Here is a 14,190-nt window from a genome sequence, read left to right on the forward strand (position 1 = left end):
CGGAAACTCAGCCGACAAGTTCCTCCAGAAGGAATGGAACGACTATGATGGAGAGCCAGCGTGGTGTAGTGGTTAAGAGAGGTGGTTTGGAACGGTGGCCTCTGATCTGGAGAACCGGGGTTTGATTCCCCACTCTTGCACATGAGCGGCAGACTCTAATCTGCTGAACTGGATTTGTTTCCCTGCTCCTACACCCGAAGCCAGCTGGGTGATCTTGGACTAGTCACAGTTCTCTCTGAACTCTCTCAGCCCCACCTACCTCACAGAGTGTCTGTTGTGGGGAAGGGAAGGGAAGCCAGTTTGATTCTGCCTTAAGTGGTAGAGAAAGTCGGCGTATAAAAACCAACTCTTCTTCTTCTAGTTGCAGATACATTTTGGGGTTGGAGCTTGGTGTCTCCTTTAGTAGCATAATACAACAAATATGTGAGAAAAGATGACTAGATGGCCATCTAAGCAGAGGCTAGATGGCCATCTGTCAGCAATGCTGATTCTATGAACTTGGGCAGTTCATGGGAGGGGGGCATCTTGGCCATCTTCTGGGCACTGGGGGTGTGCGGGGGGGAGGCAGTTGTGAGTTTCCTGCATTGTGCAGGGGGTTGGACTAGATGACCCTGGTGGTACCTTCCAACTCTATGATTCTATGACTACATAACTTACAGAGATATGATAATCCCGCAAGGAGAGATCAAGTTGTGGCAAAAGATAACACACAAAGGCAAAAGCATACAATGGCTAATACATTTTCAACTGATTTCAAGATTTTAAAAAGACTCTCAAATAGTGGGAGGAGAAAAAAAAAGGAACTGACTGAATTTGAAACGATAATAACGAAACAAAAGGATCGTCTATTAGGAAGAATCTATAAATTGTTACTTCAGTAAGGGGGGGAGACAGCGTGTGACTCATGTCTCCCTCTACCTCTACGGTTGCTAAATGTTTTGGTGATGCCCACCCCCCGCCAAGCTGCCAAGCTTCACTCCTGGCACAAAAACAAAACCACCCTCTCTGCTGAGTTCCACTGCAGGGCTGCCCTGGAAGGTTGCCAATATGCCCAAAGAATAAACCGGCCCGATCTTGTGCTTTTAGCAGCTACCAGGTGGGCAGAAATAAGCAAGTTTTATTTTATCTTAGTTCCTTTATGCCCCACCTTTCTCCCCAATGGGGATCCATAGCGGCTTACGGCCTCCTCCTCCATTTTACCTTCACAACAACCCTGTGAGATAGAACAGGCGGAGAGCATGTGACTAGCCCAAGGTCATAGGAACATAAGAAAAGCCATGCTGGATCAGACCAAGGTCCAACAAGTCCAGCAGTCTGTTCACACAGTGGCCAACTAGGGGCCTCTAGGAAGCCCACAAACAAGACGGCTGCAGCAGAATTGTCCTGCCTGTGTTCAACAGCACCTAATATATTCAGCATGCTCCTCTGATCCTGGAGAGAATAGGTGTGCATCATGGCTAGTATTCATTTTGACTAGTAGCCACGAATACCCTTCTCCTCCATGAACATGTCCACTCCCCTCTTAAAGCCTTCCAAGTTGGCAGCCATCACCACATCCTGGGGAAGGGAGTTTCCATGGCTGAGAGGGGATTTGAACCTGCGTCTCCCAGATGCTAGCCTGGCACTCTAACCAATCCACCACGCTGGAACTCCACACCACGCTGGCTCTCTGGAAGATTTATCTTCTGAAGGCACCGAAACATCTGCAGATCCTCAAAGGCACAGCTGCAGAGGATCACTGAAAAGTCAGCCACTTTCCCACACTCCCTCGTGCTGCCGCATACTCACACAGAGGCCGGGCTTGGGAATATTTTGGCTAAGGCAGTGTTAACGTGTCTTGTGACCTGGTCAGCGCTTTCCGAGGTGGGGAATTTCAAGCTGTAGGTGGCTTTCTCTGTCTCCACGAGGATCTGAATGTGGAAAGGGGGGGGTCAATAAACGCCCCTCCTCACACGAACAGAACTGTAGCAGGTACCTGGGCAGGAGACTCGGCCACTTACCTGGTTGTGATTCAGGGCATTTAATGCACGGATCTCCAACACATTGAAAGAGCATTCGATCTGTGGAACCAACCGGAGGAGAGAGAAGGGAGGGTCAAAGCACGTCTTTGCGGTGAGCACCTGAGCTACCTGCTCAGAGATGGCCGGTTGTGCAATGGCAGGTAGCCCATCCTTTCTCCCCCACTCACCTTGGCTGGCACCTTGAGCCCGAACAGGTAGATACGCCAGGTGGTCAGGACCTGGGGGGGGGGAGGAAGAGGAGGAGGAAGAAGAAGAGGAAGAAGAAGAATCAAATTTAAGGAAGAATCAAACGGGCTTCCCTTCCCCTCCCCACAACAGACACCCTGTGAGGAAGGTGAGGCTGAGAGAGTTCAGAGAGAACTGTGACTAGCCCAAGGTCACCCAGCTGGCTTAATGTGTAGGAGTGGGGAAACCAACCCAGTTCACTAGGTTAGAGTTTGCCGCTCAAGTGGAGGAGTGGGGAATCAAACCTGGTTCTCCAGATTAGAGTCCACCGCTCCTAGCCACTGCTCTTAAACAGGGGAACTGATCTCTATAGACTGGAGATCAGTTGTATTTCCAGGAAATCTCCAGGCCTCACCTGGAGGCTGGCAACCCTATCCCTAAGGACCACTGTTTAAGCAGCCAATCCGTGGCCTCGCCATCGTCCATTCATTTTTATTTGAAGTGCTTACGTTCCCGCCTTCCCAGCACCACGTTGTCAAGGTTGCTTCCCCATCAAAGGTTTTAAAAAATCAAAACAGTAAAGCTATTCGAAACCCCATGCAAAGACCATTGAATGTGGCGGTTAAAAGATCTTTTTTAAATGTTTTTTTTCTTTAAAGCCTCATACAATAAATCAAAAGGAGACCAGCAGAGAACAGAGCAGCTCAAATCTTGACTCATCAGGGGCAGACAAGCCCATGACGGGGGTGACATCAGAAGCCAAATAGTGTGTTAAAATTAAACAGTCAAAAAAGAGCAAAATCAATGAGAAAGCTGGTGGCAGGGTCCAAGAAAAAGCCTGTGAAAAGAGGAACAGTTCCTCCTGGTGCCCAAAACTCAAAAGGAAGACGAATGCGGCAAGGAAGTTCCATTGCTGAGGGGCCACAGCAGAAAAGGCTCTGCTGAAACAGCCCAAGGGCCCACCCAGTCTAGCATCTTGTTTCCCACAAGGATCAATCAAATGCCCCATGAGGCATCCGAGCAAAACCACAGAGACCAAACCCCCGCCTGTTGCAGCCTACCAGCAACTGGCATTCAAAGATGCACCCCTTCTGCACATGGAGGTTCCATTTAGTCATCATAGCTAGAAGCCATTGATGAGGCTTCCCTTCATGGTTTTTTCCTAAAGCCACCTGTGCTAATTGCTTTTATTACATCCTGTGGAGGTGAGTTCCACACGTTAACTGTGCATTGCGCGAAGAAGCGCTTTACACTTCCCCTCCACACAACAGATACCCTGTGAGGTAGGTGGGGCTGAGAGAGTTCAGAAAGAACTGTGACTAAGCCACAGTCACCCAGCTGGCTTCATGTGCAGGAGCGAGGAAACAAATCCAGTTCACCAGATTTGCCTCTGTTCACCCCGCTCATGTGGAGGAGTGGGGAATCATCCCAGTTCTCCAGATCAGAGTCCACTGCTCCAAACCACCACTCTTAACCACTACACCACGCTGGCTCTTCTTGGAGGAACTATCCTGAGATGCCGAGAGTTAGGGTTGCCAACCTCCAGGTAGTTTAATACAAAAAAATACAGCACAAGGCTCACAAAATGCTTAACCCACAATGCAAGAAATGTTTACTTGTGGTGAACTAATAGTGAACACAAAGAACAAACAAACACACTGCTGTACAACAATAAGTCTATGAGAACACACACAACTGCTTGTCAAAGAGAATATATATAAAAACAGTCCAACCATTGACTTCTAATATCAGAAGTGGCGCTCCTGTGGAGCCGCCTGTTGACTATAACAAAGCTTCCGCAGTTTACCATAAGTAAACATTTCTTGCATTGTGGGTTAAGCATTTTGTGAGCCTTGTGCTGTATTTTTTGTATTAAGTCACACTTATTGCAGCATAGGGGATTACTTTTGTTTGTTTCCAACCTCCAGGTAGTAGCTGGAAATCTGCTATTACAACTGATCCATAGCCGATAGAGATCTGTTCACCTGGAGAAAAATGGCCGCTTTGGCAATCGGACTCTATGGCATCGAAGCCCCTATCCTACCTGAACCCCGCCCTCCTCAGACTCCGCTGCAAAAACCTCCCACCAGTGGCAAAGAGGGACCTGGGCAACCCTACCGAGAGTCCGGCCAATTCAAGACTTAGCTCTGTAGGAAGGATGCAGCAGCCCGAAGCTGGGACTGAAAAGCCTGGGCCCAGACCCCCGCCTGAAGCTGGCCCAAAGCCCCGTTGAAGAGGTAATGGGAGAATGGCCCTCCTGGCCAGACAATGGACCGCTAATGGTGTGAGTGGGCTGTTAGAATACGGGAGAGAGCCAGCACTTAAAGTGACTTCACTGCAATTCCTGGTTGCTGAGTTGTCTGTGCTGGAGACGCGGGAAGATGGGATGCCCTGATGGGGAGTAGGGTAGTCAGTCCCTCCCTGGCCACCGGTGGGAGTATGGGGATAGAGTTGCCTGATCCAGGTTGGGAAACTCCTGGAGATTTGGGGACGGAGCCAGGGGAGGACAGGGACCTCAGTGGGGTACAATGTAGGGTTGCCAGGTCCCTCTTCACCACTGGCAGGAGGTTTTTGGGGTGGAGCCTGAGGAGGGCGGGGTTTGGGGAGGGGAAGGACTTCAATGCCATAGAGTCCAATTGCCAAAGCGGCCATTTTCTCCAGGTGAACTGATCTCTGTCGGCTGGAGATAGCCTGTAATAGCAGGAGATCTCCAGCTAGTACCTGGAGGTTGGCAACCCCAATGCCATGGAGCCCCACCCTCCAAAGCATCCATTTACTCCAGGGGTACTGATCTCTGCAGTCTAGAGATGAGCTGTAACTCTGGGGGATCCCTAGATCCCACCTGGAGGCTGGCATCCCTATGGGAGAGTGAGCTCTGGGCAGGGTTGCCAGCTCTGGGTTGGGAAATTCCTGGAGATCTGGTGATAGAGCTTGGGGAGGGCAGGGTTTGGGGAGGGTTTGGGGAGGAGAGGGGGCTCAGCAGGGTATGATGCCACAGAGTCCATTATCCAAAGCAACCCTTTTCTCCAAGGGAACTGATCTCTGTATTCTGGAGACCAGTTGTAATTCTGGGAGATCTCCAGGCCCCTCCTGGAGGTCGACATCCCTGGCCCTGTGGTGTCTCTTGATGCTTTATTTTGCTCTTTTCATTTCCATAAGTAATCGTTATTTGTTAGTTAATATTTGCAACTTAATTATTTGTCATTTATTATGATTACTTAGCATGCACACATGGATGCAAAATGGCTGGGTAATTGCTATATCAATTAATACATTATTAAACTGAACTGTTATGTTCCATTTTATACCAAAAATACATGATGTGCGAACTAATTAACATCCAAAAATAATGCACGTTGTGAAATTCAGGCATTCTAACTGATTTCTTTTACAAAATGGTTATATCTTTTGTCAAACAAAATAGTGAGAATCTTTATTATAGGAGAAAAATGCCCAAACACTGCTTGGCCGGGGGAGGTTAGCTTATGGAATGGGGAGGTGCAGAGCCCCTATAAAATGCAGTGAGATAGTGCAGTATGCTACAGGGGTGATGAGCAGAAAAAGGGGTGGGCCCCTAGTAAGTAATAATCTGCACTGAGAATTCGACCCAGAAGTGCTTCGGCAGCCAGGAGAGATCTTGGTTGGCTTGAAGTGCACTTCCTATCATACACACCAGTAAGCAACCTTTCTGCAGCATTTTGCGCTAGCGGAAGCTCTGAAACCGTCTTCAAGAACTGCCCTACACATAACAAATTGCAGTAGTCTAGCTTGGATATGCTATTGTGCATCATGGTGGCACAGATCGTGCCTCTCAAGGAAGGAAATGTGATGGATACCTTGGGCCTGAATGTGCCTCTTCTTTTAGCATATCTCTAAATACCTTAAATTTGAAAGTATAAACCAGACCTCCCTCTGTGGCTCAGTGGTAGAGCATCTGCTTGGCATGCAGAAGGCCCCAGGTTCAATCCCCGGCATCTCCAGTTAAAGGGACCAGGCAAGTAGGTGATGTGAAAGACCTCTGCCTGAGACCCTGGAGAGCTGCTGCAGGTCTGAGTAGACAATACTGACTTCGATGGACCAAGGGTCTGATTCAGTATAAGGCAGCTTCATGTGTTCATGTGCTCTTTCTTCCTGGTTCCCCCCTCAGATCCCCCAGTGTTCCCTCATCTGCCCCCACATCCTTTTGCTGTCCTGCTTCGCCCCATTTCACCGGAATCGCTCACAGGGTCCCAGGTTCAATCCCCAGCATCTCCAGAAAGACGGGTCGGCCAGCTTGCAGCTGGTAGTATGAATCAACCGTTCTGGGCCAGACATCTCAACAGTCTGTCTCGGTATAAGACCAATGCATATATTAAAAGTGCCCCTCCACTATCACATCTCAACCTCCCCCCCACACATACCTGCCTGCCCCCTTTCAAATTCCCAGGCTGGCTGAACCTAGTTTCATTCCAGTCTCCCCACCCCAAATGACCCAGCTCAGCTTCTTTCGCCCCCCCCCCATTTTCCCTTCCTTTCCCCCATCTCTGTGGAAATCCTCCATCCCTGCTGCCTGCCCTGACCCCTGTTCTCGCCCACCTCCCGATTCAGCCAATGCCTCTTTTTTCCAAGTCACAGGCACACACAGGGTGCTTTTGTATCAGTGGCATGACCCCCCCTCCCTCAGCGGAGTCCCCCACCCACCCACCCTTGCCTGCGACCCGAGATTTTGCTGTTGGTAGCAAATTTGCAAACTCTGACCTAATTTGAGAGAACAGGACCTGAAAGCTATAGAAAGGGAGAGCTGGAAAGGGAGAAGAGATGCTACTAGGGTTGCCAACTCCAGGTTGGGAAATTCCTAGAGATTTGGGGAGTGGGGCCTTAGGAGGACAGGGTTTGGGGAGGGGAGGGGCCTCAATGGGGTGTAAAAACTAGTCCTTTTCTCCAGGGGAACGGATTTCGGCAGTCTGGAGATGAGCTGAAATTCCAGTAGATCTCCAGGCCCCACCTGGAGGCTGAAAACCCTAGACGCTACCCCCAAGGACATCACAGTGAATGTGTCTTCTTTCCTCCAAGAGTGTTGGTATCCTGCAAACCCAATTGGTGCTTGGGGAGGGAGCCTGCTCTGGCGTTTCCACGAATAGACGGAATAGACGCCCCAAAAGTCAGGGGGACCTATGGTATGATTTGGGCAAAAACAGCCCCAAGAGCCATTGTGGGACAGTGATTAGGACATCAGATTAGAATTTGGGAGACTCAGGTTCGAATCCCCACTCTGCTATAGAAGCTAGACAGGAAGGGTTGGATCGGTGTTTGGCTCTCGTGGCCCTTTCTTGCATGCCCAGGGCAATGCTGATCGCCACTTTGGGGTCAGGAAGCAATTTTCCTCCAGGCCAGATTGGCCATGGATCCTGGAGGGTTCTTGTTGTCATCTTCTGGGCATGGTGCAGGGGTCACCGGGTGTGTGTGTTGGGGAGAGGTAGTTGTGAATTTCCTGCATTGTGCAGGGGGGTTGGACTAGATGACCCAGGTGATCCCTTCCAACTCTATGATTCTATGGCCTTTGGCCGGTCACTTCTCTCTTAGCCTCATCTGACTCACAGGATTGTTCTGAGGGTCAAGTGGACGAGAGGGGAATGATGCAAACTGCTTTGGGTCTCCCTTGGGTGTAGATGAATAATTTTGATACCCTCCAAAAAATGGGGTTTTGCTGTGCAACCTGAACGTACCACTTCTTTAAAAAATAAAACTTTTAATTTGCAATGTCCTTGACTATTTTTACTTTGAGATAGATCACAATGGGTAGCCGTGTTAGTCTGTCTGTAGCAGTATAAAAGAGTATGAGCTTCCGTGAGTCACAGCTCACTTCTTCAGATACCTGTACCTCAAGAAGTGAGCTGTGACACAACAGCTCATACCCTGCCAGAAATATTTGTTAGTCTTTAAGGTGCTACTGGACTCTTGCTCTTTTCTACTATCTTTGTGTGCGCTGCCGTTCACATCTACCCTGCGGAGGAGGCTGTCAGTATTACTCCCATTCTCGCCACTGGGGAATTCAAGCAGGCCACCCAGCGGCTCCCTGGTTCTGACCCACGCCATCAACCCCAACTATCGATAGCCTTAAACAGTGGCCTAAGGGGAGGACGTCCAGCAGGGAAGGTGTTTCCTGACACAGATGGAGATGGGGTGCCTGACGAATTTCTGCCTGCAGGCAGCCGCAAAGGGAGAGGTTTTCCTGCCAATGGCTATCGAGATGGACAGTGTGTTTCAATGGGAGGAACGAGATCATTAGGGTTGTCAGGTCCCTCTTCACCACCGGTGGGAGGTTTTTAGGGTGGAGCCTGAGGAGGGCGGGGTTTGGGGAGGGACTTCAATGCCATAGAGTCCAATTGCCACAGCAGCCATTTTCTCCAGGGGAACTGACCTCCATCACCTGGAGATCAGTTGTAATAGCAGGAGCTCTCCAGCTAGTACCTGGAGGTTGGCAACCCTAACTCTCGACATCCCAGGGTAGTTCCTCCAAGAAGAGCCAGCATGGTGTAAAGGTTAAGAGTGGTGGTTTGGAGCAGTGGACTCTGATCTGGAGAACTGGGATTAGTACCTGGAGGTTGGCAACCCTAGAGATCATGTAGAGGAATAAGTGAGCCAGTGAGGTGGACGGAGGGCGGCACGTCGCCCTCTTTGGATAGGCAGATATCTGTGATTTGGGTGGGGGACATCGTCATGCCCTCCCCTCTCCTTCCAGCTCCCATGCCCCAAGATGGTTCTCACCAGCACCCGGTCTTCGGTTTTCTTGGGTTTGGTTTCTAGCTTCACCCTCACCAGGAGGTGGATGGGAGGCCGGTTCAGGGACTTCCGGATGCTGTCTGTGAAGGAAAGGGCTGAGGTTACAGCAAGAAGCAACGCAAGATCTCCTCTTGTTGCCACGAGCACCCCACCCATTGGGATTCACAATTTGCTAAAATTGTAGGGACTAAGCCCTGGAACTGAAATCAGATTCGGAAGCCTGACTCCAGTGAAGCCACCCCACACACACTCAAAAACACCCACCCCACAGCCAGCGTTCATGCTCTGAATCATTCGTACGCTTCAGCCAAGCAAAGAGCGTGTGGATGAACACAGTCCCTGGAATGTTTGGCTTTCGTTGGCAACGCCCGCGGGGTAAACTGAGGCCACTGATCTTCTCTGCCTCTGCGAGGGGGGGGGGATGTCCCTAGCTGGGCCTGACGGGAACCGGGGTGAAGTATCGGAGGTGACAGGCCCGGCGGAGGTGACAGATCGCTCCTGACAGTCAAGGCAGAGTAAACCCACTCCCGCGAAGAAAGGTGACAGGGCTCCAACCCCCCTCCTCCCACTGCCCTTGCAGCGATTGTCAAGACCGAATGCTTCAGAAGAGATGCCCGCCCCCCCACTAGCCAGGAGTCCACCTGCTGTCCAAATGTACCCACCCCAGCTGGCCACCCCACCTTAATCAACCTCACCAATCCAGACCGCAGGATGCCCCAACATGAAGTGTGCGGCAGAACGGTAGGCGACTCGAGCCAGTGACTCCAGCCACATGCTCCCGGGGAAGGCAACCCATTTTTCTCCCTTTCTGGTAGGGTTGCCAACCTCCAGGTACTAGATGGAGATCTCCTGCTATTACAACTGATCTCCAGCCAATAGAGGTCAGTTCACCTGGAGAAAATGGCCGCTTGGGCAATTGGACTCTGTGGCATTGAAGTCCCTCCCCTCCCCAAACCCCACCCTTCTCAGGCTCCGCCCCAAAAATCTCCAGGTATTTCCTAAACAGAAGCTGGGAAGGGGCTGTGGCTCAGTGGTAGAGCCTCTGCTTGGCATGCAGAAGGTCCCAGGTTCAGTCCCTGGCATCTCCAGTTAAAGGGACTAGGCAGGTAGGTGATGTGAAAGACCCCTGCCTGAGACCCTAGAGAGCCACTGCTGGTCTGAGTACACAATACAGACTTTGATGGACCAAAGGTCTGATTCAGTATAAGGCAGCTTCACGTGTTCATGTGTACTCTCCGGCTCAATCTTAGAGTACACAGATTGAACCCAAAAATGACAATAAAACCCATTTCTTCCCCTTATCGAATCCCCGTCCCTCTGAAACAAAGGCATCCTGAGACATTTGAGGGACTGGAGCTGAAAAACAAAACAGCATCCACCCCCCAATACTCCTCCCGCTGAGCAACAGGGGCCATGATCCCCCAGGGAGATCCTGCCACATTTCTGTGCAGGTCCCAAGGATACAGATATGCACCTGGTTTGAAAAATTCCAGCATGTTGACTTGGAAACGTAACCTTCTACAATGTCTCTGAGCAGGTGCAGAGTATTTCACCCTCCTATGGGGGCAAACTAGGATTGCCAATCTCCGGGTGGAGCCTGGAAATCTCCCGATATTACAACTGATCTCCACTCAGCAGAGATCAATACCCCTGGAGAAAAGTTCTGCTTTGGAAGGTAGACTTTGTGGCATTATTCCCCGCTGAGGTCCCTCCCTTCCCCAAATTCCATCCTCCCCAAGCTCCACCCCAAAATCTCCAGGAATTTCCCAACCTGGAGTTGGCAACCCTAGTAAGCACATTTTGCCTCCTTCACAACATGAAGCTGCCTTCTACTGAACTGGTCCATCAAAGTCAGTATTGTCTACTCAGACTGGCAGTGGCTCTCACATCACCTACTTGCCTGGTCCGTTTAACTGGAGATGCTGGGAATTGAACCTGGGACCTTCTGCAAGCCAAGCAGATGCGCTACCACTGAGCCACGGCCCTTCCCCAAACAAGTGGAGATGCCGGGGATTGAACCCGGGACCTCATACATGCGAAACATGCACTCTACCACTGAGCTACATCCCCCTCATGCCTGAAGAGACAAATCTGGGCTTCTAGAAATGAGTCTCTGTGTTGCCTCAGCCCTACCCCACAGCTATTGGGGCGAAAATCCAGGCCGCTGCGGTTAAAGTCATGTTATCGGAGACTACGTCTCGGGCCTGGGCAATTTAATGTCTCTTTTCTCCTGGCCAATTTTCTCATTTTAGAGAGACTGAAACACACAGAGAGAAACCAATGTTGCCACAACTGCTGACATGATGAAGATGGGAAATTGAATTGGGATGCAGACCATTATGGGATGCTGGCAGAAGCCACAAGGGATGAAAGGGAAATGCTGTTTGCCAGTAAGCGGGGGCGCCATGCCACCCCCCTGCCCCTCCTCGACACTGCCAGTGTAAACATCAACCAGAGTGGATTTCAAACTGGTTTAACTGCCTTGGCTTCCTCCGGTGGACCCTTGAAAATACGTAGCTTATTGAAGGCTGTACAAGGACTCTGATAGAGATCATTCCTCATTTGCAGAACCACCACTATCCGAATTCCTAAAAGAAGGAACCATGATAGAGAGCCAGCGGGGTGTAGTGGTTAAGAGTGGTGGTTTGGAGTGATGGAGCCTGATCTGGAGAACCAGATTCCCCACTCCTCCACATGAGCGGCGGAGGCTAATCTGGTGAACCGCTCTGAGCCCGACCTTCAGGTTGGGGAGAGCGGGGTAGAAATGTAATACATAAATAACTAGATAAATAAACCGGGTTGGTTTCCCTACTCCTCCACATGAAGCCAGCTGGGTGACCTTGGGCTAGTCACAGCTCTCTCAGCCCCACCTCCCTCACGGGGTGTCTGTTGTGGAGAGGGAAAAGGAAGGTGATTGTAAGCCAGTTTGATTCTCCCTTAAGTGGTAGAGAAGGTCGGCATATAAAAACTAACTCTTCTTCTTAGACCAGCCTAAGTCAACAGTGTAGGCACAGCCCATATGCTTGTGCCCGGGAAGCCAATCCAAAGCCTTGCTGGGCAAAAGCCCTACCTGGCCCTGCCCATTTTCTAAAAGCACTTGGCGGACTCCAGAAACGGTGTCATTGGTTGTATGATGCCCATGTGCACCACATTGGGGGCCCCTGGATCAAGCCCTGGCTAATACATTGGGAATTATGGGGCTTGTGTCCCAAGACAAAGGAAACTTCTTCTCCTTCTCCTTCCCCTTCTCCTTCTCCTTCTCCTCCTCCACCACCTCCTCCTCCTCCACCACCACCACTTGAATTTAAATCAAAAGAGTTTCCATCTAAACATTAGGAAGAACTTTCTAACAGGGCGGTTCCTCAGTGGAACGAGGTTTCCTCGGGAGGTGGTGAGCTCTCCTTCCCTGGAGGTTTTTAAGCAGAGGCTAGATGGCCATCTGTCAGCAATGCTGAGTCTATGAACTTAGGCAGTTCATGAGAGGGAGGGCATCTTGGCTATCTGGGCACTGGGTGTGTGTAGGGAAGGCAGTTGTGAATTTCCTGCATTGTGCAGGGGGTTGGACTAGATGACCCTGGTGGTCCCTTCCAACTCTATGATTCTATGATGACGATGATTAGGAAACTGTCTAAGGAACCCCTGCATGATTTAGCAATCTAACCTAGAATCTTCCAGTCAGCCTCCTTTGTAGCTTTTTCATTCTGCCAGTTCTTTGCATCGGGTCCAACTGGATCGCTTGCTCCTGATCTAGAGCCGTGACAGAATCACCTGCTCTCTGAGGAGACTGTCCGTTGCAACTCTGCACGAGTCCCAAGGCATCCAGTGTTAGGAGCCTGGAGTTTCAGAAAGGGGAAGCTCAGAAAGAGGCTGAGACTGTTCTTACCTCATGGCTCTTAAGATAAATTAAGTTCAGAGAAAAGGGGAAGGGAAGTCCACTTTTAGGTCTCTGTATTGGTTCTTCCTGTCTGCTCTCTGCTGAGCTGGGCTGTTGGGCAATAAAGCCCCAAGGCTGAGGAAGTTCTCCACAGGCCTGAGGCAACGGGCCCCATTTCCTCACCCTCTGACATCCCATCACCCCCTCGAAGCCTAGCCCCTTCGATAAAAGCAAAACACTCCCTTCCGTTTGGGTAGGGTCACCTTTTGCAAATTCGTTTTGAGCCGGATTAGGGGATTTAAATAATGCTGGCTTGCTTTGGTTACAAGCAACATTAATATTGTGTGTGTGTGAAAGAGAACAAGAGAAATATCAGACAGATTCTTCTCCCGTGTTTTGCACATCTGCATTTCCCGAATACTCCTAAGCGCCCGTCTGGGTAGAGGGCCGGTGCTTTGGATTCCTGATGCCATCGCTATAAATTATTCGTTCCGATTGGCACGCTGAAAGAGCGTGGGAGGGAGGCCTTAGATCTTGCAGGTCTCTGTCTTTCGGTGGGAGCGTGGAAGAGGATGCTCACGGCTCAATTAGGAGAGAGGCGACTGGTTCAGGAGTCAGTCTGTTTTATTTATTGACTTCCACACCCTGCCTGATCCACCCTGATGCAGGATTCTGCCATATTCTGGGTCGGGAGAACAAGAAATGCGAGGCTGGATTCGTACAATACTTCCCCTATCTCACCCTCCCAGACTTCATAGCTGAATGTTGCATCCTCACTGGGGCTAACTAGGGTTACAGCCGTCCAGGATTACACTGAAAACCTGGTCGGAAATGGGATTACCAGCCATGGTTTCAGGCGGTCTGTTCTAAAACTAGGTAGCGTCAATCCGGGTTTAATGCTAACTTCTGGCTACAGCAACACACAGGAGGGAGGGGGGGATCTGTCAACCAGAAGGGAAGGTGTGGGACATACCCTGCCACTTTCCCACGGTATAGAGATCTGGAGTATTATGCTCCAGATCTCTACACTATGCTCCACTAGGCCCCTGGGACCCACCAATTTGGGGGTCCCCATTTCTCAGGCTAGCTCCCTCTACGTGAACGCTGTGATCCTGTGGACACTTACTCAAGAGTAAGCCCCTCAGGCACTGCTGAGGCTCACACCGAGAGGCATACATGGCCAATGAGTCTCAAAACCATTAACGGAAAAGCGCCCTACAAAATTTACAAAATCTATGGCAGAGGTAGGGTTGCCAACCTCGAGGTACTAGATGGAGATTTCCTGCTATTACAACCGATCTCCAGCCGATAGAGATCAGTTCACCCGGAGAAAATGACCGCTTTGGCAACTGGACACTATGGCATTGA

General features: G+C 50.4%; 1 protein-coding gene and 1 non-coding gene across 2 annotated transcripts in view; both read right to left on the minus strand.

The window, feature by feature from the left end:
* The window catches only part of CARMIL3 (capping protein regulator and myosin 1 linker 3), a 55,547-nt gene that overhangs the window by 35,390 nt on the left and 5,967 nt on the right, over window positions 1-14,190 (minus strand). The window contains exons 2-5 of the mRNA XM_056863659.1: window positions 8,934-9,028; window positions 2,189-2,239; window positions 2,001-2,060; window positions 1,789-1,910 (exon numbers count right to left, since the gene is read on the minus strand). Coding sequence (XP_056719637.1) covers window positions 1,789-1,910; window positions 2,001-2,060; window positions 2,189-2,239; window positions 8,934-9,028 — 328 coding nt within the window. The remainder of the gene's footprint in view (window positions 1-1,788; window positions 1,911-2,000; window positions 2,061-2,188; window positions 2,240-8,933; window positions 9,029-14,190) is intronic.
* TRNAA-CGC (transfer RNA alanine (anticodon CGC)) lies at window positions 10,947-11,018 on the minus strand. Its single transcript has one exon. It is a non-coding gene; the product is annotated as a tRNA-Ala (tRNA).

This window comes from Euleptes europaea, chromosome 18 (assembly GCF_029931775.1).
Source record: "Euleptes europaea isolate rEulEur1 chromosome 18, rEulEur1.hap1, whole genome shotgun sequence".
Taxonomy (NCBI): domain Eukaryota; kingdom Metazoa; phylum Chordata; class Lepidosauria; order Squamata; family Sphaerodactylidae; genus Euleptes; species Euleptes europaea.